The 23,586-nt window shown below is 33.0% G+C and overlaps 1 protein-coding gene across 1 annotated transcript; it reads right to left on the bottom strand.

Annotated features, from left to right (window-relative positions):
• Nucleotides 1-52: 52 nt before the first annotated feature.
• Nucleotides 53-23,189, bottom strand: LOC143081082 (E3 ubiquitin-protein ligase rnf213-alpha-like). The gene is made up of 6 exons (XM_076257317.1): nt 23,098-23,189; nt 21,538-21,691; nt 4,926-5,097; nt 1,396-1,496; nt 241-298; nt 53-57 (listed from the first exon to the last, which is right to left on the bottom strand). Exons 1-6 carry the CDS (start codon nt 23,187-23,189, stop codon nt 53-55), a joined length of 582 nt encoding a protein of 193 aa, XP_076113432.1.
• Between the last annotated feature and the right edge of the window lie 397 nt (nt 23,190-23,586).

The raw sequence follows: 23,586 nt of genomic DNA, 5'->3' as shown, positions 1-23,586 counted from the left end.
TTGCACATTATTTTTTTTATTGCATGGTGAAAATTCTAATTTGCAGATAAAGTCATACTACATAAAAAAAAAATTAGACTAGATAACAAGTGCAGTTTCGATTTATAACTTTTGAACACCTGTATACGACTGTTACTTTTATATTCCTGGCTTGTTGCAGGAAAAATTGCGGGTTAAACACACCGGCAGATTAAATTTACCTCATCAAGTCGTCAAACGAAAATTGTCCAATCAACTTACCAAGCCTTTGATCATCTACTAACATTTGGTTGCAGGCATTTAATTTGGTTTTTACATCCTATAAAAAACATAAATGATTTAAGGTAGCACAATGCAAAGATTTTTCATCCCCAATTAGACACCTTTAAACTGATGTAATTCCACTCATCTTTCTTTAAATTTTATAAATGAGGTACCAAAAGAAAGAAGAAGGAGTAATCTTTCAAATTGTGATGATTTCATTATGACATAATTATAATATAATTAATTGTTATGTAATTAGTTGCTATATTGTGATGTCCACACTTAAATGAATTTAGCGTCTTTGTTATTCATAGCATCCCAAAATATTTTAAAGATTCTTGCACAACACAGCTTGACCTCCAAAACTGTGTCTCAGATTTCCAAAAACATCAATAGAACAAATTTTATACTCAATTGAAATTTAGTGATCTCTTATGAATTGATGTTGCAAACTTCATTAAAGATTTATGAGAGAATGAAATACAATAGGAAAAATCTGAGACACAGTTTTGGAGGTTGTTAACATGTTTAAATTCGTCATATTCCGTAGGTGTCCTTTAGAGTGGGGAAAACTGATATTATATGCTGTCGTTTGCTACTTAGTGTAATATTGTTGTTTGCATTTATTGTATAACGATTGAAAGAAAACATCAAATAAGGGTTGTAATATACTCGTTACAAAACATTGAATTTTTGAACAACTAAGGCTTTTCTACCTCAGGAATAGACACCTTAGCTGTATTTGACAAAACTTTAAAAACAAATTGGTTCTCAATGCTCTTCAACTTCGTACTATTTTGGCTTTTATAACATTTTTTTATTCGAGCGTCACTGATGAGTCTTCTGTAGACGAAACGTTAAAATGAAATTTAACAATTTTTAGAGAAGATATTTCTAATAATTTGTTCTCGAACAAATACTAACTCAAAAGAATCAAGGGTTAATGAGAAAATGAAATAATAATAATACAAAAAACGTTAACCAATATAAACCCCAACTTAATAAATTCAATGGTTAGAAAGTTCTTTGCGTCTGGCGCAAATATTTAATTTCAATCCTGGTATTTATGATGAGTTTTTTTGCATATCGTATTAACATCATACATTTAGCAACAGTAAGTTGTTTTTCGAACAAAATGCACGCATTTAATACCTGAAGAAAAGGTTCAATGTATCTGTTTGCAAACTGCTCCTCCCATTTAGCTCGAGATTCTTTGCTCAATAATCCACTCATATCTCGTGACAGCGTTTGGTCTTAAAATAAATTCAATCAAATGACAACACTTCAATTTATACTGGTGCATGCAAACTTATCACAGTTGTTAATAAGTTTTGAAGATCATGATACGGTTAAACGAGAGATAATACAAAAGTTATCTCATATCCTAAATCATCCAGATTCAGTAAAAGTATCTAAGTTGAACAACAATTATTAATAATTTCTGCCATTTAAACCGATTTCACAAATTTACTAAAAACTTTAAATTGTTTAACTTTTTATTCGCACGTCGCTGTAGAAGCTATTGAAGACGAAATTCGAGTTTTGCGCAATTACAAAATTTGAATCCTGGTATCTACAATTAGTTCATTTTATTTGACGACTGAATGCGAGGGTTCTTAATCGGTCCTTATAAAAAGAGGACATGGCACAACTGTCTACCAAAGTAAAAATGAGGTCGATGTAACGATTATAAGCAAGCAAAAGACCTTCAACGATGAGAAATACCAATACCGGATGATCGGCTTCAAAAATTCCAAACATGAAATTCATGAAACAATTCAATTGAAAAAAACTGACGGCCTAATTTATAACGAAACAATTTACAAAAACAAATATGACAGACATGAACCAACAACAACCACTGACCTACAAGCTCATGACTTGGGTCAATGCTTTCGTTCTTTAGCTTTGAAGAAAAGTTACTCAAACGTGTACACATGAACATTGAAGCAAGGTAGGAAAATTAAGATAATAAGAATTAAAACACGATGGCAAAAGAAGACGTACATTTGAACATTTACCACAAAATATTACTGAGGAGCACAAATCCCACACAATCTGTGGTAAATTAAAGGATAAGCATTTCCTTCGAAACTGGTGACTTATTGTTTTCAACTTGAATTATCATTCTTAAACTGGTTAAACGATGACGCACATAATTTTTTAATATATAACAAGATATCATACAAACCTTTCTATCTATTTTTAAGATGTTTAATCGGATTATATAACCATCGGTATTTTGATAAATAATTGATTGGCGTTTATCTACAAATCACACGAGAATCTAATGCATTATTGGTTGTTTGTTGTGTGAAGTTTTGTTATTTGGACACACGTTTTAGCTTGTTACAAATCAAGTATGAAAATTGGAGTCAAAACGATGGACAGAAATTTTACAGCTAATGTCCCTATAAGACATCAAAAATGAAAGTAGATGATATTGTTTCGTGAATGTGTCTAACTATTGTTTAACTATGAAGAATAAAAAGAAGTACATTTACACGACGGGTGTCACATGTGCTACATGTGGAGCAGGATCTGCTTTCCCTTCCGGAGCACCTGAGATCACCCCTAGTTGTTGGTGGGGTTTGTGTTGTTTATTCTTTAGTTTTCTATGTTGTTTCATGTGTACTATTGTTTGTCTGTTTGTCTTTTTCATTTTTAGCCATGGCGTTGTCAGTTTATTTTCGATTTATGAGTTTGACTGTCCCTTTGGTATCTTTCGTCCCTATTTTATTGTTATTGCGCTATTATACACATCTACTCTCCTATACTGAATTGTTTAAACAGCATAGCCAGTTTCAATGTGAACTTTTAAATTTCAAGCTTATTTTGGAATAGAGAAGAAAGAAGTCGACTACATGTGCCATACTACGTTTTCTGTATGTCTGTCAATCCATCAAACGTGTCAAGATAAAAAAAAAACTTTCCTTTTTGAATTTTCTTGGAACGATTTTTGGGTTTACTTTTACCAGCTGATAATTATTCTCATATCATTATACTTTGTATGATTATAAGGATTTTACTAAGAATTCTCTTATCCCAGGAATAGACTTCCTTTGCCGTATTTTGCACAACTTTTTGAATTTTTGGTCCTTAAGTAGGCTCGCGGGTCTAAATCATTTTTTTTTTTAATTTCATATAGGATTTCTCTTTATTTTTCTATAAATGATCTTTATCTTATACCTAATAGAAAATTGAAATAAAAAAATGGGGTCACCGATCATTTACGCTCACAGTCTGCTTTCGAAAGAAGCATACATTTGTGTAAAGGTACTTTTTTTTCTGTTGAACTAATTGGAGAAATAGAGGTTATATCGAAATAAAAAAAAAATTAAATTACAGAAATCGATTAAATTTTACAATTATTTAGTTTATGTACAGCTTATTTGAAAACAATAATAAAAAATATAGGTCACCGATGAGTTAAAAAAGATATTTAGATTTTAATGCCAAAAAATGGCATTTTTTTCCACCAAAGGGAGAAAATTTTCAGCTTTTTCAAACCGAATCGATTTCTTTGGTTGATTTTTGTAAAATTGAGAATGGAAATGGGGAATGTGTCAAAGAGACAACAACCCGACCAAATAAAAAACAACAGCAGAAGGTCACCAACAGGTCTTCAATGTAGCGAGAAATTCCCGCACCCGGAGGCGTCCTTCAGCTGGCCCCTAAACAAATATATACTATTTCAGTGATAATGAACGCCATACTAATTTCCAAATTGTACACAAGAAACTAAAATTAAAATAATACAAGACTAACAAAGGCCAGAGGCTCCTGACTTGGGACAGGCGCAAAAATGCGGCGGGGTTAAACATGTTTGTGAGATCTCAACCCTCCCCCTATACCTCTAACCAATGTAGAAAAGTAAACGCATAACAATACGTACATTAAAATTCAGTTCAAGAGAAGTCCGAGTCTGATGTCAGAAGATGTAACCAAAGAAAATAAACAAAATGACAATAATACATAAATAACAACAGACTACTAGCAGTTAACTGACATGCCAGCTCCAGACTTCAATTAAACTGACTGAAAGATTATGATTTCATCATATGTACATCAGGCACAATCCTTCCCGTTAGGGGTTTAGTATCATACCATCATAACATATATGAGAAGAACATAACCCGTGTCATGCCAACAACTGTTTTTAGAATAAATGTGTTTAGTTCCGACGCAAAGACCTTATCAGTGACTCAATATTAACGCCAAAATATGCAATCTTTAATGACTTGACAACAGTATCGTAATTATATCCCTTCTTAATAAGTCTATTCAAAGGTTTTTTAAGTTTCTGAGGTGAATACTGACACCTTTGTGCTTTATAAAGAATATTTCCATAAAAAATTGGATGTGAAATACCTGAACGTATAAGAAGTCTGCATGTTGAGCTATATTTACGAATGCTGTCTTTATACCGATGATACCTTTATACTATATCATAAAGTAATAACTAATAGTGTTATTTAAAAAAAATGTAATGAAAAAACAAATGTTAAATTTTTCACTGAAATTTTTGTACCCGCGAGCCTCCTTAATGATCTTCAACTTTGTACTCGTTTGGCTTTGAAACTTTTTTGATCTGAGCGTCACTGATGAGTCTTCTATATACGGAACGCACTTGTGGCATATCAATGTACAAGCCTAGTACATTTGATTACTATATCACATACCTTTTAATGTATCCATTATTTTTACAAGGAGGAAGTGTAGAAATAAGACAGCATCATCTCTGTTTATGCCAAGAATTGCTTGAACTGAGGTCAGATCTAGATTAAGGTGAAGAAGTAAATAATCATAAACATCACCCGGATCAATTGGAGGCTTGATTGTCTGACAAACTTCCTGCAAAAATAGAGGTATTTAGTTTGGACGCTATAAAAACGAAATGAATAAAAACTGATTATTTAAAATATAGATGAAATGTACTTACACTTGGTTATATCCCCACATCATATATTCAACAGAGGCTTCGTATTTTAACATACAAAAATAGCAGTTTGATTATCATAGAGTTCTATTTATTTGTGATGTACAAGTACGCAGTCTCGTTTAATCACTCAACCTTTGTAAAAAAAAAGTCTGAATCATTATCAAACCGCTATTTATTTGGGATGTTTGAATACGCGGCCTCTGTTGTAATTACTATACCGTTGTCAAATTTGAAATATTTTACCAGCTTAGATCGGTCAGTGCTGTTCTCTAGGATTGTTTGTCGATACGGGTTTGTTTGCAGACTGAGTCGTTTTTTTCTAGTACATAAATCTTTTCATATTTATTATATTTCTAGAGAGTCATTTGTAATTGTTTTTATATAAAAATACTGACGGAATATGTCACTACTTATAATTGTCGAAATCCGGATATGGTATACTAATTTTTGCATCTTTTGTTTGTAGTAGCCCATCTTTTCCGCAAGTTTAGTGTTATCCGTTTGGTATTGATTTTATAATCAAAATTCATTTTGTAACGTCTGGTGACCGTTTATTTCGCAATCGCCAATGGCAGTCCGCAGGGTTTGAGAACATCCGTTGGTCGACCAGTTAGTCAAATGAGTTTTGTTAAAATAATCATTTTAATTTAGGGTTCTTTTGGAAAATGTTGTTTGTGTTATATTAAGACCCTATATATCAGTCTAAGTTGAATATAACGTCAAAATTTGTATGTTTGATGAAAACCGCATTTTGCACGCGTGCATTCAAAACAAAGTGTTTGGTAGAGGGGTCTAAATACAATCCAAACAAATATTTTCCAAAGAACCTAAAGAATAAAAAGTATATTTTAATAAAATGTATCGACTAGTATGTCGAACAACGGATTTCTTAAAAACTTGCTTAATGCAATGGATATTAACGGATCACAAGATGTAACAAAACGTATCTAAATTATTGAGTTGCTACCAAACAGAAAATATCGATATATATGTAAAGAAAGTTTATGGGCCAAATAATGAAATATTACGTGTGCAAATGACAGTTAGCTGATCATTCAAACAAGAAACAATATGACCGATTTTTAGTAAATATCAACCGAAAAAGAAATATCATGTACACCTATTAAAAAAAACACCAAATTACAGCAAATGATTGAGGAAGGTATCTAAAAAAATGTACGGGGTTTAAGGTGCGATTGCCAGGATTTCCTCAAACCAACGATACTAGTGTAAAAATAAAATGTCAGAACAAACTTCAGAAATCAGTTGAATAAATAATTATCTGATTCATAGAACAGGATAATCCTGCACTGTCTTTAATTTGCACTAATCTCTTTAAAGCCCCATTCCCACTAGACCACGGTCGCATCACGCTCACAGCGATCTAAAATAAATTTTAGATCACGTGGGCGTGGTGGTAGGGGTTGATGTAGAGGCAGAGGTCGCAAAGTAACGAATCCTGATCAAGCAGAGATGTCGGACCGACCATCCAACCTAAATTACAACCTATTGCTGGTCCATAAAGCTCAAATGACGATATTTTAGTGAACGATAACAGAGATGACACAGATTTGTCAATAGATATAGGAAGATGTGGTATGAGTGCCAATGAGACAACTCTCCATCCAAGTAACAATGTATAAAAGTAAACCATTATAGGTCAAGGTACGGCCTTCAAAACGGAACCTTGGCTCACACCGAACAGCACGTTAAAAGGTCCCCAAACATACTAGTGTAAAAACCATTTAAAAGGGAAAACCAACGGTCTAATCTTTATAAAAACAAGAAGCATGGTTGAGCAGTTAGAGCAAATTGATAACTACAATTAGACAAACAAAATATAGGGAGCTTTTTAATATATTTTATGTGAAAATGACAATAAGAATGATGGTCGTAGTGTGAACGTAGTCAAGTCGTAAGAAGAGCGTGATGAGGACGGCAAGAGCGCGCTGGGATCGTACTATGGTGTTGAACAGCGTAGTATAGTCGTAGTGGAAGCGTAGTTGGGTCGCGGTGACAACGTGATAGTCATAGTGAGGTCGTGATAACGTCGCTATGAGATCGTAGCGCAATCTCTCCGAATAGATTCACGCTTTCGTTACGCTCTCGCTACGACTGTACAGCGACCTTTGCGATCTTACTACGATCTTAGTGCGCTCTCACACAAATCAATGAATGTGTTTGTAGATAGATGTTTTTGTGTTCTGTTAAATTGATTTAAAATTGTTATACGATAAATTCTATATATAACTTTTGGACTATTTTCAATCTCGGTCTATTTCTGAAATTTATTCTTACATACTTTTGATTTTTTAACCCTATATGCTAACATTGCCTATGTAAATTTTAAAATTGTTTGTATGCACATTGAACGACAAATCTATGTGACGTATAAAATTGTCTGACGTCAGACACACGAATCAATGAATGTGTTTGTAGATGTTTTTGTGTTCTGTTAAATTGTTATACGATGATGACTGATGTACCCATATTTTGACTATTTTATTTATTGTGTCTGTTTAGTTAACGCATCAATGTAAATATAACGGAATTTGATGAGCCTGTCATCAAAGTGAAAGGGTTAACGCTATAAAACCAGGTTTAATCCACCATTTTCTACATTGGAAAAAGCCTGTACCAAGTCAGGAATATGACAGTTCTTGTCCATTCGTTTTTGATGCGTTTTGTTATTTGATTTTGCCATGTGATTATGGACTTTCCGAATTGATTTCCCTCTAAGTTCAGTATTTTTGTGATTTTACTTTTCACTACGCTTCTACTACGACCGGAATTCACCACGCTCGCACCACGATTGTTTTGAACATGTTCAAAGTTGGCCACGCTCTTCACGATCTTGAAGACCTCACCACGACCGTGATACGACCTTAATGCGATCTACACGATCGTATTACGATCATCAAAATTTGCATTTTTCACAGATCGTATTGCGATCGTGGCCTAGTGGGACTGCGGTATTAGTTATCAATCTTTTATAAGTTATAGTCCGGCCAATCGGTGAAAAAATTGCTCAAATAATGAGGGAAGCACCAAATTTTGCATAATGGTACATTTTTGTGTACTGAGCAATATTACCTAAAGACCCACCATCAACATTTAATATTGCGGCTTATTTCAAGATGGTCGCCATACATTCTAAAATGGTTTCCATTATTGCACAAACTACAGTGGATTTGATGCTGGAAGCACAAAATGTGTGATTTGAGATTTATGTGCCGTAATATATTATCATTGTCCATCTTATCTCTTGTGTTGCAATATTTTGAGATATTATACTGTTATTTGACAAGAATATTGAAATGGCAGAAACTGAATCACTTGGGGTATGGAGAAACCCACAACTCAAGACACTTTAACAGGGGATAACTCAGAATTACTATTAAACAATTGTACCAAAAAGTTTTAGCAGATAGGAAATATAATGCTCAAAGAACAGCTGAAATTGACCGCAACATAAAACAGAGCGAAGTGCGAATTGATAAACTATGTGTTGGTCCCATAACGATGCAAGCTGAACAAACAGAGGCAATGAATATTAATAATGAATAGATGGGAGAAATATCTCAGCAACTTCATCAATCTGTAAACAGGATAGACCACAAAGCTTGTGGTAAACGCTTGGCGGAATTGACGGTCAGACCAATGAGAAATTCAATGTTACGGTGAGATGGATGGACAAGCTGAAAACAAATGAGGAAAGAGACAAAGCTCATTTTAAAAGCGCATTTGAACAGCAGGGTACTTTCCAACAAATGGCATCTGCTTTAAGTGAACCAGTAGACAAGCGAAATAAAGAAATTAATTTAAGCCAAAATTTGACCTTAGCCGTACAACGCAAGTACATCAAAAGTACATAACAAACATCCTGCCTTGGGTCTTTCCTAAATAAGTTCAAATTAACCATCAACCCAACCAACTCTTTTGAAGGCAAATTTGGTGTCTTCGCCTAAAGTTGAAAGTTCTATGTTGGGGCCCTCGACCCTACATGATACAGTTCAAATTATTCAACAACAATCTCAATTTTACAACATTCTAGTACTGATCAATGATACCAGCAAATGGCTTATGTGTCTTCCTACGCACACTTACCACCTACTATGAGTCAATCATATTTGGTTTAGTGCAGCACACCATTACAGAAACAATTGGTTGTAAGTCGATCATATAAGGTTGTTCAATGCCGACTGTAGTGCTTACTAACAGTACCATCTCTGTCGAGTCAAAAGCAAATCCTCCTCTTCCCACATTTATGATTACAATTGTGACAACTTCATCACCTCCTGGAGCTCTAACAGGCTTGCCACAACCAACAGCAAACTGACTCCATTGACCGATCCAGGAAAGGGCAGAGGAAACCAAAAGGGCGTGGCAACATATCTTCTTCAGACTCCTCCCTGGAGAGAGAATATACCCAATGGCAAGAAAATTCTGGTACCAGGGACCGGAGCCGAAACCCACAGCCCCCCAATATGCAAATATTCAATGGAAGGGGATTTATGACTTGGGAGGCGTTCATTTACCACTTTGAACGGACTGCCGGTAGACGACAATGAGAAAACAGGAAAAAGGTGTGAAGGCTCCTAGATTACCTGGCTGATTATGCCTTAGAGTACGCTCGCAAGGTAAACATAGATGATGATGCCAATGCCTTAAGAAAAGCATTGAAGCAGCGCTCCAGCAAGAAAGACGAAGCATTCCTCCGAGGATGTAGAGACAAAGATTCTGCTATGCATGTTATAGAGAGGAACCCAAAAAACGATCAACAATTGAAATAAAATTGAGAATGGAAATGGGGAATGTGTCAAAGAGACAACAACCCGACCAAATAAAAAACAAAAGCAGAGGGTCACCAACAGGTCTTCAATGTAGCAAAACATTCCCGCACCCGGAGGCGTTCATCAGCTGGTCCCTAAACAAATATATACTAGTACAGTGATAATGAACGCCATACTAATTTCCAAATTGTACACAAGAAACTAAAATTAAAATAATACAAGACTAACAAAGGCCAGAGGCTCCTGACTTGGGACAGGCGCAAAAATGCGGCGGTGTTAAACATGTTTGTGAGATCTCAACCCTCCCCCTATATATACCTCTAACCAATGTAGAAAAGTAAACGCATAAAAATACGCACATTAAAATTTAGTTCAAGAGAAGTCCGAGTCTGATGTCAGAAGATGTAACCAAAGAAAATAAACAAAATTACAATAATACATAAATAACAACAGACTACTAGCAGTTAACTGACATGCCAGCTCCAGACTTCAATTAAACTGACTGAAAGATTATGATTTCATCATATGAACATCAGGTACAATCCTTCCCGTTAGGGGTTTAGTATTATACCATCATAACATATATGAGAAGAACATAACCCGTGTCATGCCAACAACTGTTTTTAGAATAAATGTGTTTAGTTCCGATGCAAAGACCTTATCAGTGACCCAATATTAACGCCAAAATATGCAATCTTTAATGACTTGACAACAGTATCGTAACTATATCCCTTCTTAATAAGTCTATTCAAAGGTTTTGTAAGTTTCTGAGGTGAATACTGACACCTTTGTGCTTTATAAAGAATATTTCCATAAAAAATTGGATGTGAAATACCTGAACGTATTAGAAGTCTGCATGTTGAGCTATATTTACGAATGATGTCTTTATACCGATGATAAAATTTAGTAAATGTTTTGACTAGTTTGTGATATCGAAAACCCTGGTGTAATAATTTTTCAGTAATACATAAATTTCTCTCGTTAAAATCTAAAATATTGTTACATACACGAGCGAATCGTACAAGTTGAGATTAATAGCCAACTAGATGGCGACCTATGGATAAAAAAGTTCCAATTTTGCCCATCGGCAAGTCTTCTTTGATATAAATATAATACCCTAGGAATTACTAGAATAATTATATAACATTCAAAATAAGACTTTGATAATAGCCATAGAATTACTATACTGACTAAAACCTTGACTGAAACATGCATGTTTGCAATCTTACAATTAAGGGGAGATAATATTTTGGATTATCTCTCTTTGATTGTTGAAATTTAGTTTGAGTGGGTATACATTTGTTAGTTTTTTTCTCCATTAACCCCTTTATTTGGAAACAGGTAATCCCAAATTTGTTTTTATTTATAAACAAAAATCAGAAAACATATCATAATATGACAATCATGATTGTTGTTACTCTTGCTTTTTTTATTTATTTCAATTCTTATGATGTTTGCACAATGTTTTATAAAGATTTATTTATGCATGAAAGTAGATTTATATACCAACTTGTTTATTCATATATAATATTACAGCTTTGTGTTTTCATTGACAGTTGTATGAGTCAAGGTGTAATTAAAGGAATGAAAATCATAAATGGAATGTTTATGCTTTATCTAAGCTATTTAAATGACTAAGAATTCAATAAAAATTTTCTCATACAACTGTCAAGGTTTAAATTCTAGAGAGAAACGGAGAGATGTGTTCGAATACTTGAAATCAAAGCTCTGTCATATTTACTGTCTGCAAGACACACACTTTACTGAAAAAGATGAATCATTTATTAGAAACCAATGGGGAGCAGAATGCATTTTTAATTCTTTTGCTTCAAATCAAAGAGGAGTTGCCTTTTTATTTGCAAATAATCTTGAATATAAAATAAATAAGATAAAGAAAGATGATAATGGAAATTTTCTTGGTGTAGATATTACAATTGAAGGTAAAAATATAACACTTGTTAATTTATATCGACCAAATAATGACTCACCATCTTTTTATAATAAAGTTAATGAAATAATAGAAAACTTTAATTACCAACAAGTTATTCTGACAGGAGATTTTAACTTAGTTCAAAATCAGGCATTAGATACATATAACTATCTAAATATAAATAATCCAAGAGCAAGAGAAAAAATCTTTGAACTTATTGAAACTTGTGATCTAATTGATCCCTTTCGAGAATACTACCCAGACAAGAAACGATTTACATGGAGAAAAGTTAATCCTCTGAAGCAAGCTAGGCTTGATTTTTTTCTTATATCTCGGAGTTTCTATCAAAATGTAAAAGAAGTCGAAATTCAAAACAGCTATAGATCTGACCATTCACCAATAGTTCTACATTTTAAAATAAGTGATTTCAATATTGGGAAGGGTTTGTGGAAATTTAATAATAGTTTATTATATGATATAGAATATGTTAAATCTGTTAAAGAAAAAATAAAACAAGTAAAAGATCAATATGCAACTTTAGTATACAATAGAGACTCACTAGACCAGATTGATTGCTTAGATATTCAATTTACAATAAATGATCAGCTGTTCTAAGAAACATTAATGACAGAAATTAGGGGTAAAACAATTTCCTTTGCATCATATAAAAAGAAAGAAAAAAATTAATTGGAAAATGCTTTAGTAAATGAAATTCAAAAATTAGAAGAAAATATACAAACCACAGAAGCTCTTGAAGATCTCAACCAAAAGAAATCTAAATTACAAATTTTAAGACAAGAAAAAATGCGTGGTCATTATGTTCGCTCAAAAATGCAATGGATAGAAGAAGGAGAAAGATCCTCAAAATATTTTCTCAACTTAGAAACTAAGAACTTTGTTAATAAAACAACTCCAAGACTAGTCAATAATGAAGGCTGTTTAATAAACAAACAAGAACATATTTTATTGGAAGCTAAAAACTTCTATAAAAATTTATATTCAAAGAAAGATACAACAAATAGTGTTGATCTCAATAAGGAAATTCCATTTTTAGACGTTCCCAAGTTAACAAATGAAATAAGGGATACCCTTGAGGGAAAAATCGCCTATTCAGAATTAACAGCTGCTATTAAAAGAATGAAAAGTAACAAAAGCCCAGGATCTGATGGATACACCAGTGAGTTTTTTAAATTCTTTTGGATAGATTTAGGTAAATTTGTTCTTAGATCAATCAACTATGGGTATAATATGGGTGAAATGTCAGTATCCCAAAAAAGAGGGATAATTACTTGTATACCAAAGGGAGATAAACCAAGACAATATATGAAAAACTGGCGACCAATAAGTCTTTTAAACACAATATATAAACTCGGGTCTAGCTGTATAGCAGAGCGTTTGAAGTCTATTTTATCACTTCTAATAAATAATGATCAAACAGGGTTCATTCCTGGAAGATACATTGGTGAAAATACTAGACTAATTTATGATATTTTATTGTATACAGAAGAACATGATATACCTGGTATTCTCCTCCTTATTGATTTTGAAAAGGCATTTGATTCAATTTCTTGGAGTTTTATTGAAAGTGTTTTAGACTTTTTTAATTTTGGACCTTCTATTAAACATTGGATCACTACTTTTTATACCAAAACTCAATCTGCAGTAACTCAAAATTGCCATCTCTCAGATTTTTTTGAGATCCAGAGGGGCTGCCGACAAGGGGATCCCCTATCACCCTATATAGTTTTACTATGCGCAGAAATACTTGGTATAGTACTGCAACCAGAGTTCATTTTTTAAAACTTTAATGGTCCGGAAGAACACACACCTAAATTATATATCAATGGAAAGAGGAAAACGTTTATAATAAGAAAAGTTGGGTCGTAAAAATCCAGAGTGGTCAGAATTTTGTGAAATTGAGGTCAAAGGTCAGACCTAAAAATATCAACATTTCAACCACAAGGACAAAGAGGAGAAATATTCTGAAATTTATTCAATAGAATGCTACAAAAACGATTCAATCATAAGCATATGGTATAAACGATGTTAAAACGACAAATTTGACTACTTATATGAAAAGCTGCCATTAAAAAATGGCGTTGATTTGGAACCTTCTGATTTTTTTTCCATTTAACACATAGCAAAAGAAGAAGTGGCTTTGACCTTTTCACATCCATAAACTTTCATATTGTGTATAGTATTTCACTATAGTATGTTACAGAATTATTTTCTAAAGTATAAAACACCAGTTTATCAAATTATTTCAATATTTTTTCTATCTTTGAAAAAAACAAAATTCAAGCGCTGAAACAGTGTTTTTAATTTTGCATCTTAAAGGTTGTGTATTTTGTGAAAATTAGTATCTAGTTATAGATAAATACATATTGTGTATTTGCAAAGTCTAAACAGAGCAGTTATAACACAAAATATACTATAGTCACACGAGGCGAATGCGAGGTTTAAAAACAAATGAGTGTAAAACAAAGTCAGTTTGGTGCATGAACATTTTTTTAGTGGGATAATCCTGGTAAAAAAGTTAACTCATTAATTTTTTAAGGGAAGGATGAAAAATTATACAATGCAATGCTAATTTTCTAATATTGTAATTCAAAATCAGTCATGATCCTTATATAACTTTTAAAAGTGACACACAATAGCTCAAGTATTCATAAAATAGGGACATGAATCAATCTCTTAGTCATCATATGCGGATTCAGTACGCGTATTAGCATTACAAGACACTTCCCTTTTTCATAAGAACAAGTTCGGCGTAGGACAGAGTTTGTTCAAAGCAAACACAGTTTTTGAGTACAAATGCTATCTGGAGCGTAAATACCGTCATGATTCGGTCAAACTCGTCAGATATAGTCTTACCTTTGCATAGGAAACACAAAAGAAATGTTAGTACAAAGTTTCGATAAATGTTAGTGACCCATATTCCCATATGCATGATGTATCTGCACTGCCAATCCAAAATGTAATGGGGCGAATGTTGCTACAGAAACGATTGATTTTGTAATAGCCATCCATTTGCGAATTTTTGTTATCTTTAGGGACAATATACGGTTCAGAAGCGCCTTTGTGTTATTTTTATCAATTAACTAACAAATGAACTTTTGAGCCTAGGCTCCGTGTTGAAGACCGGACCGTGACCTATAATGGTTTACTTTTATAAATTGTGACTTGGATGGTGTGTTGTTTCGTTGGCACTCATACCACATCTTCCTATATCTATTAACAAGCTATGCATATCCATAGAAATACCAAAACGAGGACATAGCTCATAAGAGCACTGGTGGCAGTGTGAAGTAATTGTTCTTCTTTTAATGTATCCTTAATATTTTCAGACACACCTTGGTGTAATTCTGAAAATCTTAACATAAACTTCAATTTTCCTGCAGCAAATATGGCATCCCCTAAATTGAGTTCAGAGCTAAACTCTTTATTTCATATCCCTTGGCCCCACTGTGTCTGAATTGTAAGGTGTCACAATATCTAGTTAGTTCTGGAGTTTGGCAGTTTGGTAAGCATCAGAGACAATCTTGGGTAAAATTGATCGGTATATATAGAGGATGTGCTACATGAGAAAGGCTTTTTTTTTTTATGGAAGAACAAATCACATCACTAACAATCGTTATTAATGAACTGACAGCAAGTTCAAATTCTAATTTTTCAGTAACTGTTTTACTTAATTGCACAGGTGTTGACTTCAATAAGTACTTGGTTATGCATGGATAAATGATTACTCACATTGATAAGCACAACTTAAAAGACTGTCAACACGTTTAGAGGACTCAGTTTTGCGTAGTTTTCTGGTGTTTTTTTTTAAAGTTCGTCTTTTGCACAAAAACCCTGTTTTCATATCCAAACTACAAGGAAGAAACTGAGCGCGAGATCGTATAAAAGTGTCAGGTTTTGAGGATACATGTCGATCAGTTTGATCACATGTATGGATTTCTGTTGTTTCTAATTTAAAGTTCCCCAAGGGTGACTGGGGAAACGAAATATGGTCACTTGGTCTTCTCCCGACCGGCAGTAAAACGAAGTGGGGCGTCCGTGTGGCTGTGCGGGATGTATCAAGTTCGCAGTCACGTCCGGTCAGAATGGGGACGTTAAGTCCGATGCCTCGTGTAAAGGGAGTGTCACGTTCTTTGCATGTTAAAACCCTTGCATCAACTCTTTGAGGAGTCCGAAGGTGGCCTGTTGCAATGGAAAATTTCTGTCCAATCCAATATACCATCATTTTCCAGTGGCAGTCTAAATTTTCCCGAGCATCATCCCGGAATGGCCTCTATTATGACAAAACATACCTATTGTTTTTATTGTTAACTTGTTCTCGTCCTGAACATGCATGAAATATTTGTCACTGGACGTTAAGCAATCAACAATCAATCAATCTAATTTAAAGACGCACCATTTTTGCCTTCTGGTGCAAGTCTCATAACATCACTGATGATTCGCCCACGGAAAGCAGAATATTAAGAGAAGTTGGTTTTAGCATCACCTTCTTACACACCAAATCTCTGCGAATCTTCAATAGTACTTTTCCCCCGACCACTTGCATGCATATTAAGGCTCTGAGGTTAAACATTGACATACAATGTATTTTCACACAATGTCAACTATAGTCGTTATCCGGAAAAACCTCTTATCCGAAGGATTTGGTTAACTTTTATATAAAGTCAAAATTTTATTAACAAAAATATAACTTATTTACAGAAAATACACGAAAGAACTACTACATATGTTCAAATCACTCAAAAATAAATTAACTTCTCCTACAACATCTACATAACCACATCGAAACTATCAAATTGATGGTGAAGGAAAAAATAAATGGTGGAGCTGATTGACGGATAGGAAATTTCCGTAATTAAAAAAGGTACAAATGATGTTTTTATTTTTGAGTGTTTGACAAAATTGTTTGGAATTTGCCCAACAAAATTTGCATGCAGTATCGCAATGATATGTTTTGTCCTCTCAAATGTCAAATACTATTTTTGAATCATATGTTTTCTCGTTTTCAAAGAAAAACGCGTTAAATTTCTACCTAAAAAACAGCTAACTTTAAGTTTGAAAGTTTTACTTGGAGATGGTATTATATTTATGTCTTCATCATTCCGATGATCCTTGAGGATATGTGCATAGAAAATATTTACGAAAATAGCGGGAAATTTAACCAAAAAATATATTTTTGGATTTTAAGGTAACAACCCAAAATCGTAAATTGAGGGGTACCCCCATTAAAGGGATAAAATACAAAAATGTGACCATAGAAACTTTTTACGACCCGACGGAAATGAAAATACAGATATTATTCTATCATTTAAAACAATTTGCAGCCGTGTGTTATTCCGGACCATTAAACTCGTTAACTAAGCGTCTTTTTCGATGTCAGTTGCAGTACTAGTATACTTATACGAAATAATGACAAAGTTAAAGGAATCACTATAGATGACTCAGAGTATCTCATCTCACAATATGCAGATGATACCTCTCTTATACTTGATGGATCACCCGAATCTTTGGATGCATCTCTCCGTACTCTAGATAAATATGCAGATTTATCAGGTCTTAATATAAACTTAGACAAGACCAAGGTTGTTTGGATTGGGAAGAAAAAGTTTAGCCAAGAAACTATGTGTGTTAAGTGGGGATTGGAATGGGGTTCCAGCAGATTTACACTTCTTGGGATAAATTTCTCAGTGGATATTAGTGAAATTGAAAATTTAAACTATAACCCCAGGTTGAAAGAAATTGAAAACATTATAAAAACTTGGACTAATCAAATACTCTCACCAATTGGAAAAATAACAGTGATAAAAACACTTATAATATCAAAATTAAACCATCTATTCCTGTCCATACCTAGTCCAAATAGCACAAAGCTTAAACATTTTACTGAAAAAATATTTTCCTTTATTTGGGATAACAAACCAGATAAAGTCAATAGAGACACCTTATCCAAACCGCATTGTTTAGGAGGACTAAAAATGATTAATATTGAAAACTACATAAAAGGTCTTAAACTAACCTGGATAAGAAGAATAAATAGAAATAATTCAAAACTAGTAAAACTATTCCTCTTTTCAGAAAATCTGAATTTTTTGGAAATGCAATTTCTTGGTCCTTATAAAAAGTTGAATAATCCATTTTGGAAAGAAGTATTTGATGCTTGGCAAGATCTTCAAAATGTACAAAATAACTCTCAAATTAAAACATGCCCTTTATGGAAGAATGATGGAATAAAGATTGGACAAAAAAAGGGGTTTGGCTGATCAATGACTTGTTACAGGAAGATGGAAACTTTATGACTTTTGATCACTTTAATAATGTATACAATATTAAAACCAATTTTTCTCACATATCAAGGACTAATTTTGTCAATAAAAAAGTATTTAAAAGAATATCAAATATGTCCAAATGACTTAAAGAGAGAAAACGGTCCAGTTTTGCCCTCAGTATTAAAGTTTTTTTCTAAATACCAGAAAGGTTCAAAAGATATGTATAATATTTTGAATGGTAAAAAATCAAATCCTAAACAAAAATGTGAACAAAAATGGTCATTAATTCTCAATGCGAACTACAATTGGAAAAATATCCATGTATTGCCCTTTTATATTACAAAAAATTCAAAATTGCATCGGTTTCAATACAGAATAATACATCGAATTTTAGGCACCAATGAACTTCTCCTTAAAATAAAAATTAAAGATACAAATATTTGTAGTTTTGGGTGCGGAGGGGTCGAAACAATAGAACATATATTCTGGACTTGTCCATATATATCAAAATTATGGGAAGACCTTGACTCCTGGATATTTGAGAAGACAGAAATAGAACTAACTTTAAATATTGATTTGGTTTTATTTGGTATTTTAACAAAAAACCGATAAAAATGATATAAGAAACATAATACTTCTGTTAACAAATTTCTACATTTATAGAAGCAAATTAGCTATGGAACAAACCAATATAATAGCACTTAAAAATTATTTAAAGGAAAACTTATTAATAGAAAAAAATATATTCTATAAAAATAAATTACTCAGTAGGGCAGAAAACTGCTGGAACCCCTGGACTCCTTTATTATCATAAAAACAAAAAACAAAAACCAAATAGACTCCACATATAAAGTATATATTTCATATCCAAACAACCTCTGTCTTAAAATCAGTATCTGCAATGTATCAAACTAAAGCTGCTGTGTCTATTAAATAATATATTATATATCTTCTTTTTAGTGTATATAACTATTATGCATACAAAAGTGTGTAACTTATTATGTTTATGTGCAAATAAGAAAAAAAGAAATTTAATACAAAAAACAATATATATATATATATATATATATATATTCTAAACCTGTGCATTTGTTATACAGATAATTATGTTTGGAAATCTTAATAGTAAACTTCTTCCTTTTTGAAATTACTGACATGGTATATTTTTTTATTTTTTTCCAAATATTGAAAATTGAATGTATAATACTAACAAATACTAACAACTGTATAAATATGATATTTACTAATGTTAACGAGGCCGGGATAAGGTACCGGTACTTGATGTTTTAAACTAACAAATGTACAGATTTCAATAAAATATGATAAATTTAAAAAAAAAAAAAGTCTTCTTTGATGATGACGCAGTTTCACTTACCGATAAAGGGAATATGAGCAGACCTTTTGAAAATGAGGTGCGCAGCCTCACTCAAATTGTCAGAAAAATAGCTGATGTTATGCTTTCAACTATAATCAGCGTAACCGTAGATTGGCCGATTAATATAACCTTGGGTCTTCTGATCAATATAATAATGGAAGATCGATCATCAGATCAATGGAAGATCACCTGATCAATATACACGTGGAAGAACCCCTGAGCAATATAATTCGCGGTAGATCGCCAGATAGAAATGCATCCAAGTGTGATGCCTATCGAACAGCAAAACCCCACCAAGCCAGAGGTCATATATCCTATAAGGACAACGGTCAGCATCTCCACGGAAAAACTTCAAAAATCTCGATTATTACAGCCAACGGTCACCTTCACTAGGATACAGAGAAAACAAAGCGCAACCCAAGCAAACTTTGAAACCTTATAATTTTTTAACCAGCACGGGGTCGGGCCAGTAGGCCAACGCTCCATTCTCCAATCTATTGGCCATGAAACATCACCTCATGACAAAACCGAACAGAGGCCCTCATCCTCGTCCGATAATTTCAGCAGACAAACCATTGGAATAAGCCTAGCAGACCGAGGTACTATATATTACCAGAATGTGAGCATGATTGTGGGCACTGCTGTCATGATAACATTAATGAATGAGAAATTCATTCCAGCAGATAATGAAGATTTGGAGACCGTAACGCTACATGGTTTGGGTAAACAGCTGGTTGCTGGGAAGATTATAAAAGAACACATCTCTCGACATTGATAAAGTAAACATACAATTGACCTGAAGAAAAGAACACCTCTTGGTTACATAGAGTAATTTGACGATATAATGGGTACGGCAGATGAAAACCTGATAAGTGACATAAGACGTGGTATTGAAGAGACACGAGACAAGGTGCCCTCAAAGTTCAGATAATTTACCTAATATGCCACCACATTTAACCGACCTATATCAACGTTCATTTGAATCACTTCAACCTATTTCATTCCAACCATTAAAACTGAAAGCGATTAAAGATTAATTACAATAACGTGTTACATATTGATAAACATTTTGATTTTCACTATTTGTTTTTGTATATGCAGCCATATTTGCAAATGTATGCTTCCTAGAAATAACCAAACTACTTTGTTTATATTTTAAAATTAATTGATAACCAATCTAAGAACATGAATACCATTTTTAAAGAACCATTACTTTAATTTCCGAAATTATATAGAATACCTTACGGACAATCTTAATATTTATAACGTTTTTCCACCATCTTGAAAATGGCACCCATATTGGATTTTTTGAGTGGGTCCATAGCTGAAATCGAAGGGTATGCAACCAAGAACTACTGTGCAAAGTATCATGCTTTCCTCATTAAGTGAGCAATTCTGCTCTATATCTGCACCAATCAGTCGGACTATTAATAATTATTTGTGTATTATCTAAGTTTTAATGTATTACAATAAAAGAGAATGAAAGCTACCAGAGGGACATTCAAACTCATATTTCGAGTACAAACAATAGTATACAAAACACAACATAAAAAATGGGTATGCTATTTACATATTTACCTTGTAAAATAATTCCCTTTAAAAATAATATGCTTTTTTTATATAATTTTACATTATATTCATATTTTAAAATGTATGATAATCAATACTTCCTCCAATATCTTTTTTCTTGTACTGTTTTTATTCAAATGCTTGACCTATTTTGGTATTAATCTAGAATTATTATTTTGTTTAATAACTGTAAAGCGTTGAATTTATCGAATTCATAAATATCAAAAATAAAGGAAATGAGACAGCAGACAAAGATATAATAGACGAAAGACGTTCCATGATATATAAGCACACTTTTTATGTAGATGTCAACACTATAGTTTTCGATAATATGGTGTAAAATTTGTAATTTTAATAAGGGTGGGAAAAAAAGTTAAAAGTTTTAAAAGACTTTAATTTACCTGTATATTGGTATTTGTTCCTATGTACATTGACATGTGTGTTAACAATCTTAGAATAGCAACTGAAGCTTTGCTTAATTTTCTATAAAGCGCATCTACAGGTTTCAAATTAGTCGCACTTCCTAGAACATGCCCTCTCTGTGTTTCGTCTTCACTACAACATATAAAATGTTGCCAATTAATCCATTACAAAATAACACCAAAACAGATATATTTTGAGAGTTTTGTCTGCATTTTGTATTCATGTACATTCAGAATTAAACATGCCGGTCAATTCAAAAATCTTATGCTTATATATGCTTGAAAGAGGATTGTGTACTAAGTAACATATATGTTAGGTTTTGCATTGTTCTAATAAAATTTATTTGAGCACTCGAGAGATCATACAAGGGTTTCGTGTTGACTACTTGTTCCTAGTCTTTATTTTTCAATGAAGTGGTTTGTTGGATGTTATTTGTCTTCGGTTGTTTTCCTCTTTTCTTGCCATGTTGTTGTATGTTCAACTTGTGAATATTTATTGTCACTTTCATATCTCTCTCTTTTTTTATAACACTGTACTTGTGAACTGATGTTCCAAACTAAACATCTATGTCGTCTGTCTGCTATATACCGGATGTGACCTATTACTGAATATGATTGTTTTACCGATTGTGAATTTTGCTTTGCTATGTGACGTGTCTCAGTATTTTGTGCATTTAACATTCATGTATTTATCTTATATGTTTCTGTTATGGTTTCTGTTGAATAATGTGTTATGTCGTATTGTTTGTGCTATGTTTATGTCACGTACTTTTGTCAATTTAGCGATACATTTTTTAACATTGTCATAAAGCATGAGGTGTCGGCTAGCCATTAAACTAGGTTCAACCCACCATTTATTCTTGAAAAGTCCTGTACCGAGTAAGGAATATGGCAGTTTTTATCAAGTAGTTTGTTTCTATGTATGGTGGCGTTTGTTTTCAGTTACACTTTCGTGATCATGTTGTTCCTTTGTTTTCCTCTTAAAGTTAATGTGTTCCCCTCGATTTTAGCTTGCAATCCGGATTCGTTTCCTCTTAATTGATCTATGATTTTTAAACACCGGTACACTTCTTCCAATCTAATTAAAAACCGATCTCTCATCGCTCCTGTTTCTGATATGTCGCGTGGGAGATCTAACGAAACCCGCTTTGAGGTCACATGTGAGTGACCTCGTAGGTGTGTCTTTTTCGACCAATGAAATTGAGTCTTCCACGATCTTGGAAGTTTAACGTAAGGCAAAGGGATGTAACTCATTTTATTTACGACGAAATCGTCAGTCAAAATAATTCATAAACTTTTTTGATTGGCTTATTAATAGGTCGTCAACTCATTTGCATATCTTTATAAATTCATAACTTTTAGTTCACTCACATGTGACCTCAAAGCCGGTTTCGTTAGATCTCCCACGCGACATATCAGAAAGAGGAGCGATGAGAGATCGGTTTTTAATTAGATTGCACTTCTTCTGACTTTTTTTTGATAAATGATTAATGTTTACAAACACCATATAAAAATAAAGGAAGTGAATTTTAATCAAACCCTGTATCGTTTATGTTGTCAGCATTAATTCGATAGCTCTGGCCACCTATCATTGCGCCACATTCTGGACAGGTACCAAGAGCATTAGCCATTCCACACTGAAAAATATAAGCAGTACTTTTTGCAACAAGAATGCAAATAAACGTATCATGTTTTGATACATTCTTACATCAAATTTATTCAGTAAAACATTTAGACAAAAACAAGTAAACATACACTGATCGAATAAGTTTGTTCTATGACACAATATAAATACAATTATGATAAAAAAAAAAATGATGTAGGACAGTGTCAAAAAGACAACTTTAACCTCGGACAAAATAGCGCTATATCAAACAACTCACACAGGTAGATTTCAATATGAGAACTTTGTTGTAAATTGAGTACAGAAGTAATTTTTGTTTATGAAAAAACAAAATGCGTTGTTCACAGTACGAGAACATTTATCGTGAATACATATGTTTCATTTTATGAATATTAAAAGCAATC

Source organism: Mytilus galloprovincialis, chromosome 6 (assembly GCF_965363235.1).
Source record: "Mytilus galloprovincialis chromosome 6, xbMytGall1.hap1.1, whole genome shotgun sequence".
Taxonomy (NCBI): domain Eukaryota; kingdom Metazoa; phylum Mollusca; class Bivalvia; order Mytilida; family Mytilidae; genus Mytilus; species Mytilus galloprovincialis.
The sequence above is the reverse complement of the archived record's forward strand: the minus strand, read 5'-3'. Positions and strand labels throughout refer to the sequence as shown.

Coding starts and splice junctions, on each gene's coding strand:
- LOC143081082 (XM_076257317.1), bottom strand. CDS start 23,189: ATGGCTAATGCTCTTGGTACCTGTCCAGAATGTGGCGCAATGATAGGT. Junction 21,692..23,097: donor GACAACATAAACGATACAGG/GTTTGATTAAAA, acceptor TATATGTTGTAG/TGAAGACGAAACACAGAGAG. Junction 1,497..4,925: donor AATAATGGATACATTAAAAG/GTATGTGATATA, acceptor ATTTATTTTAAG/ACCAAACGCTGTCACGAGAT.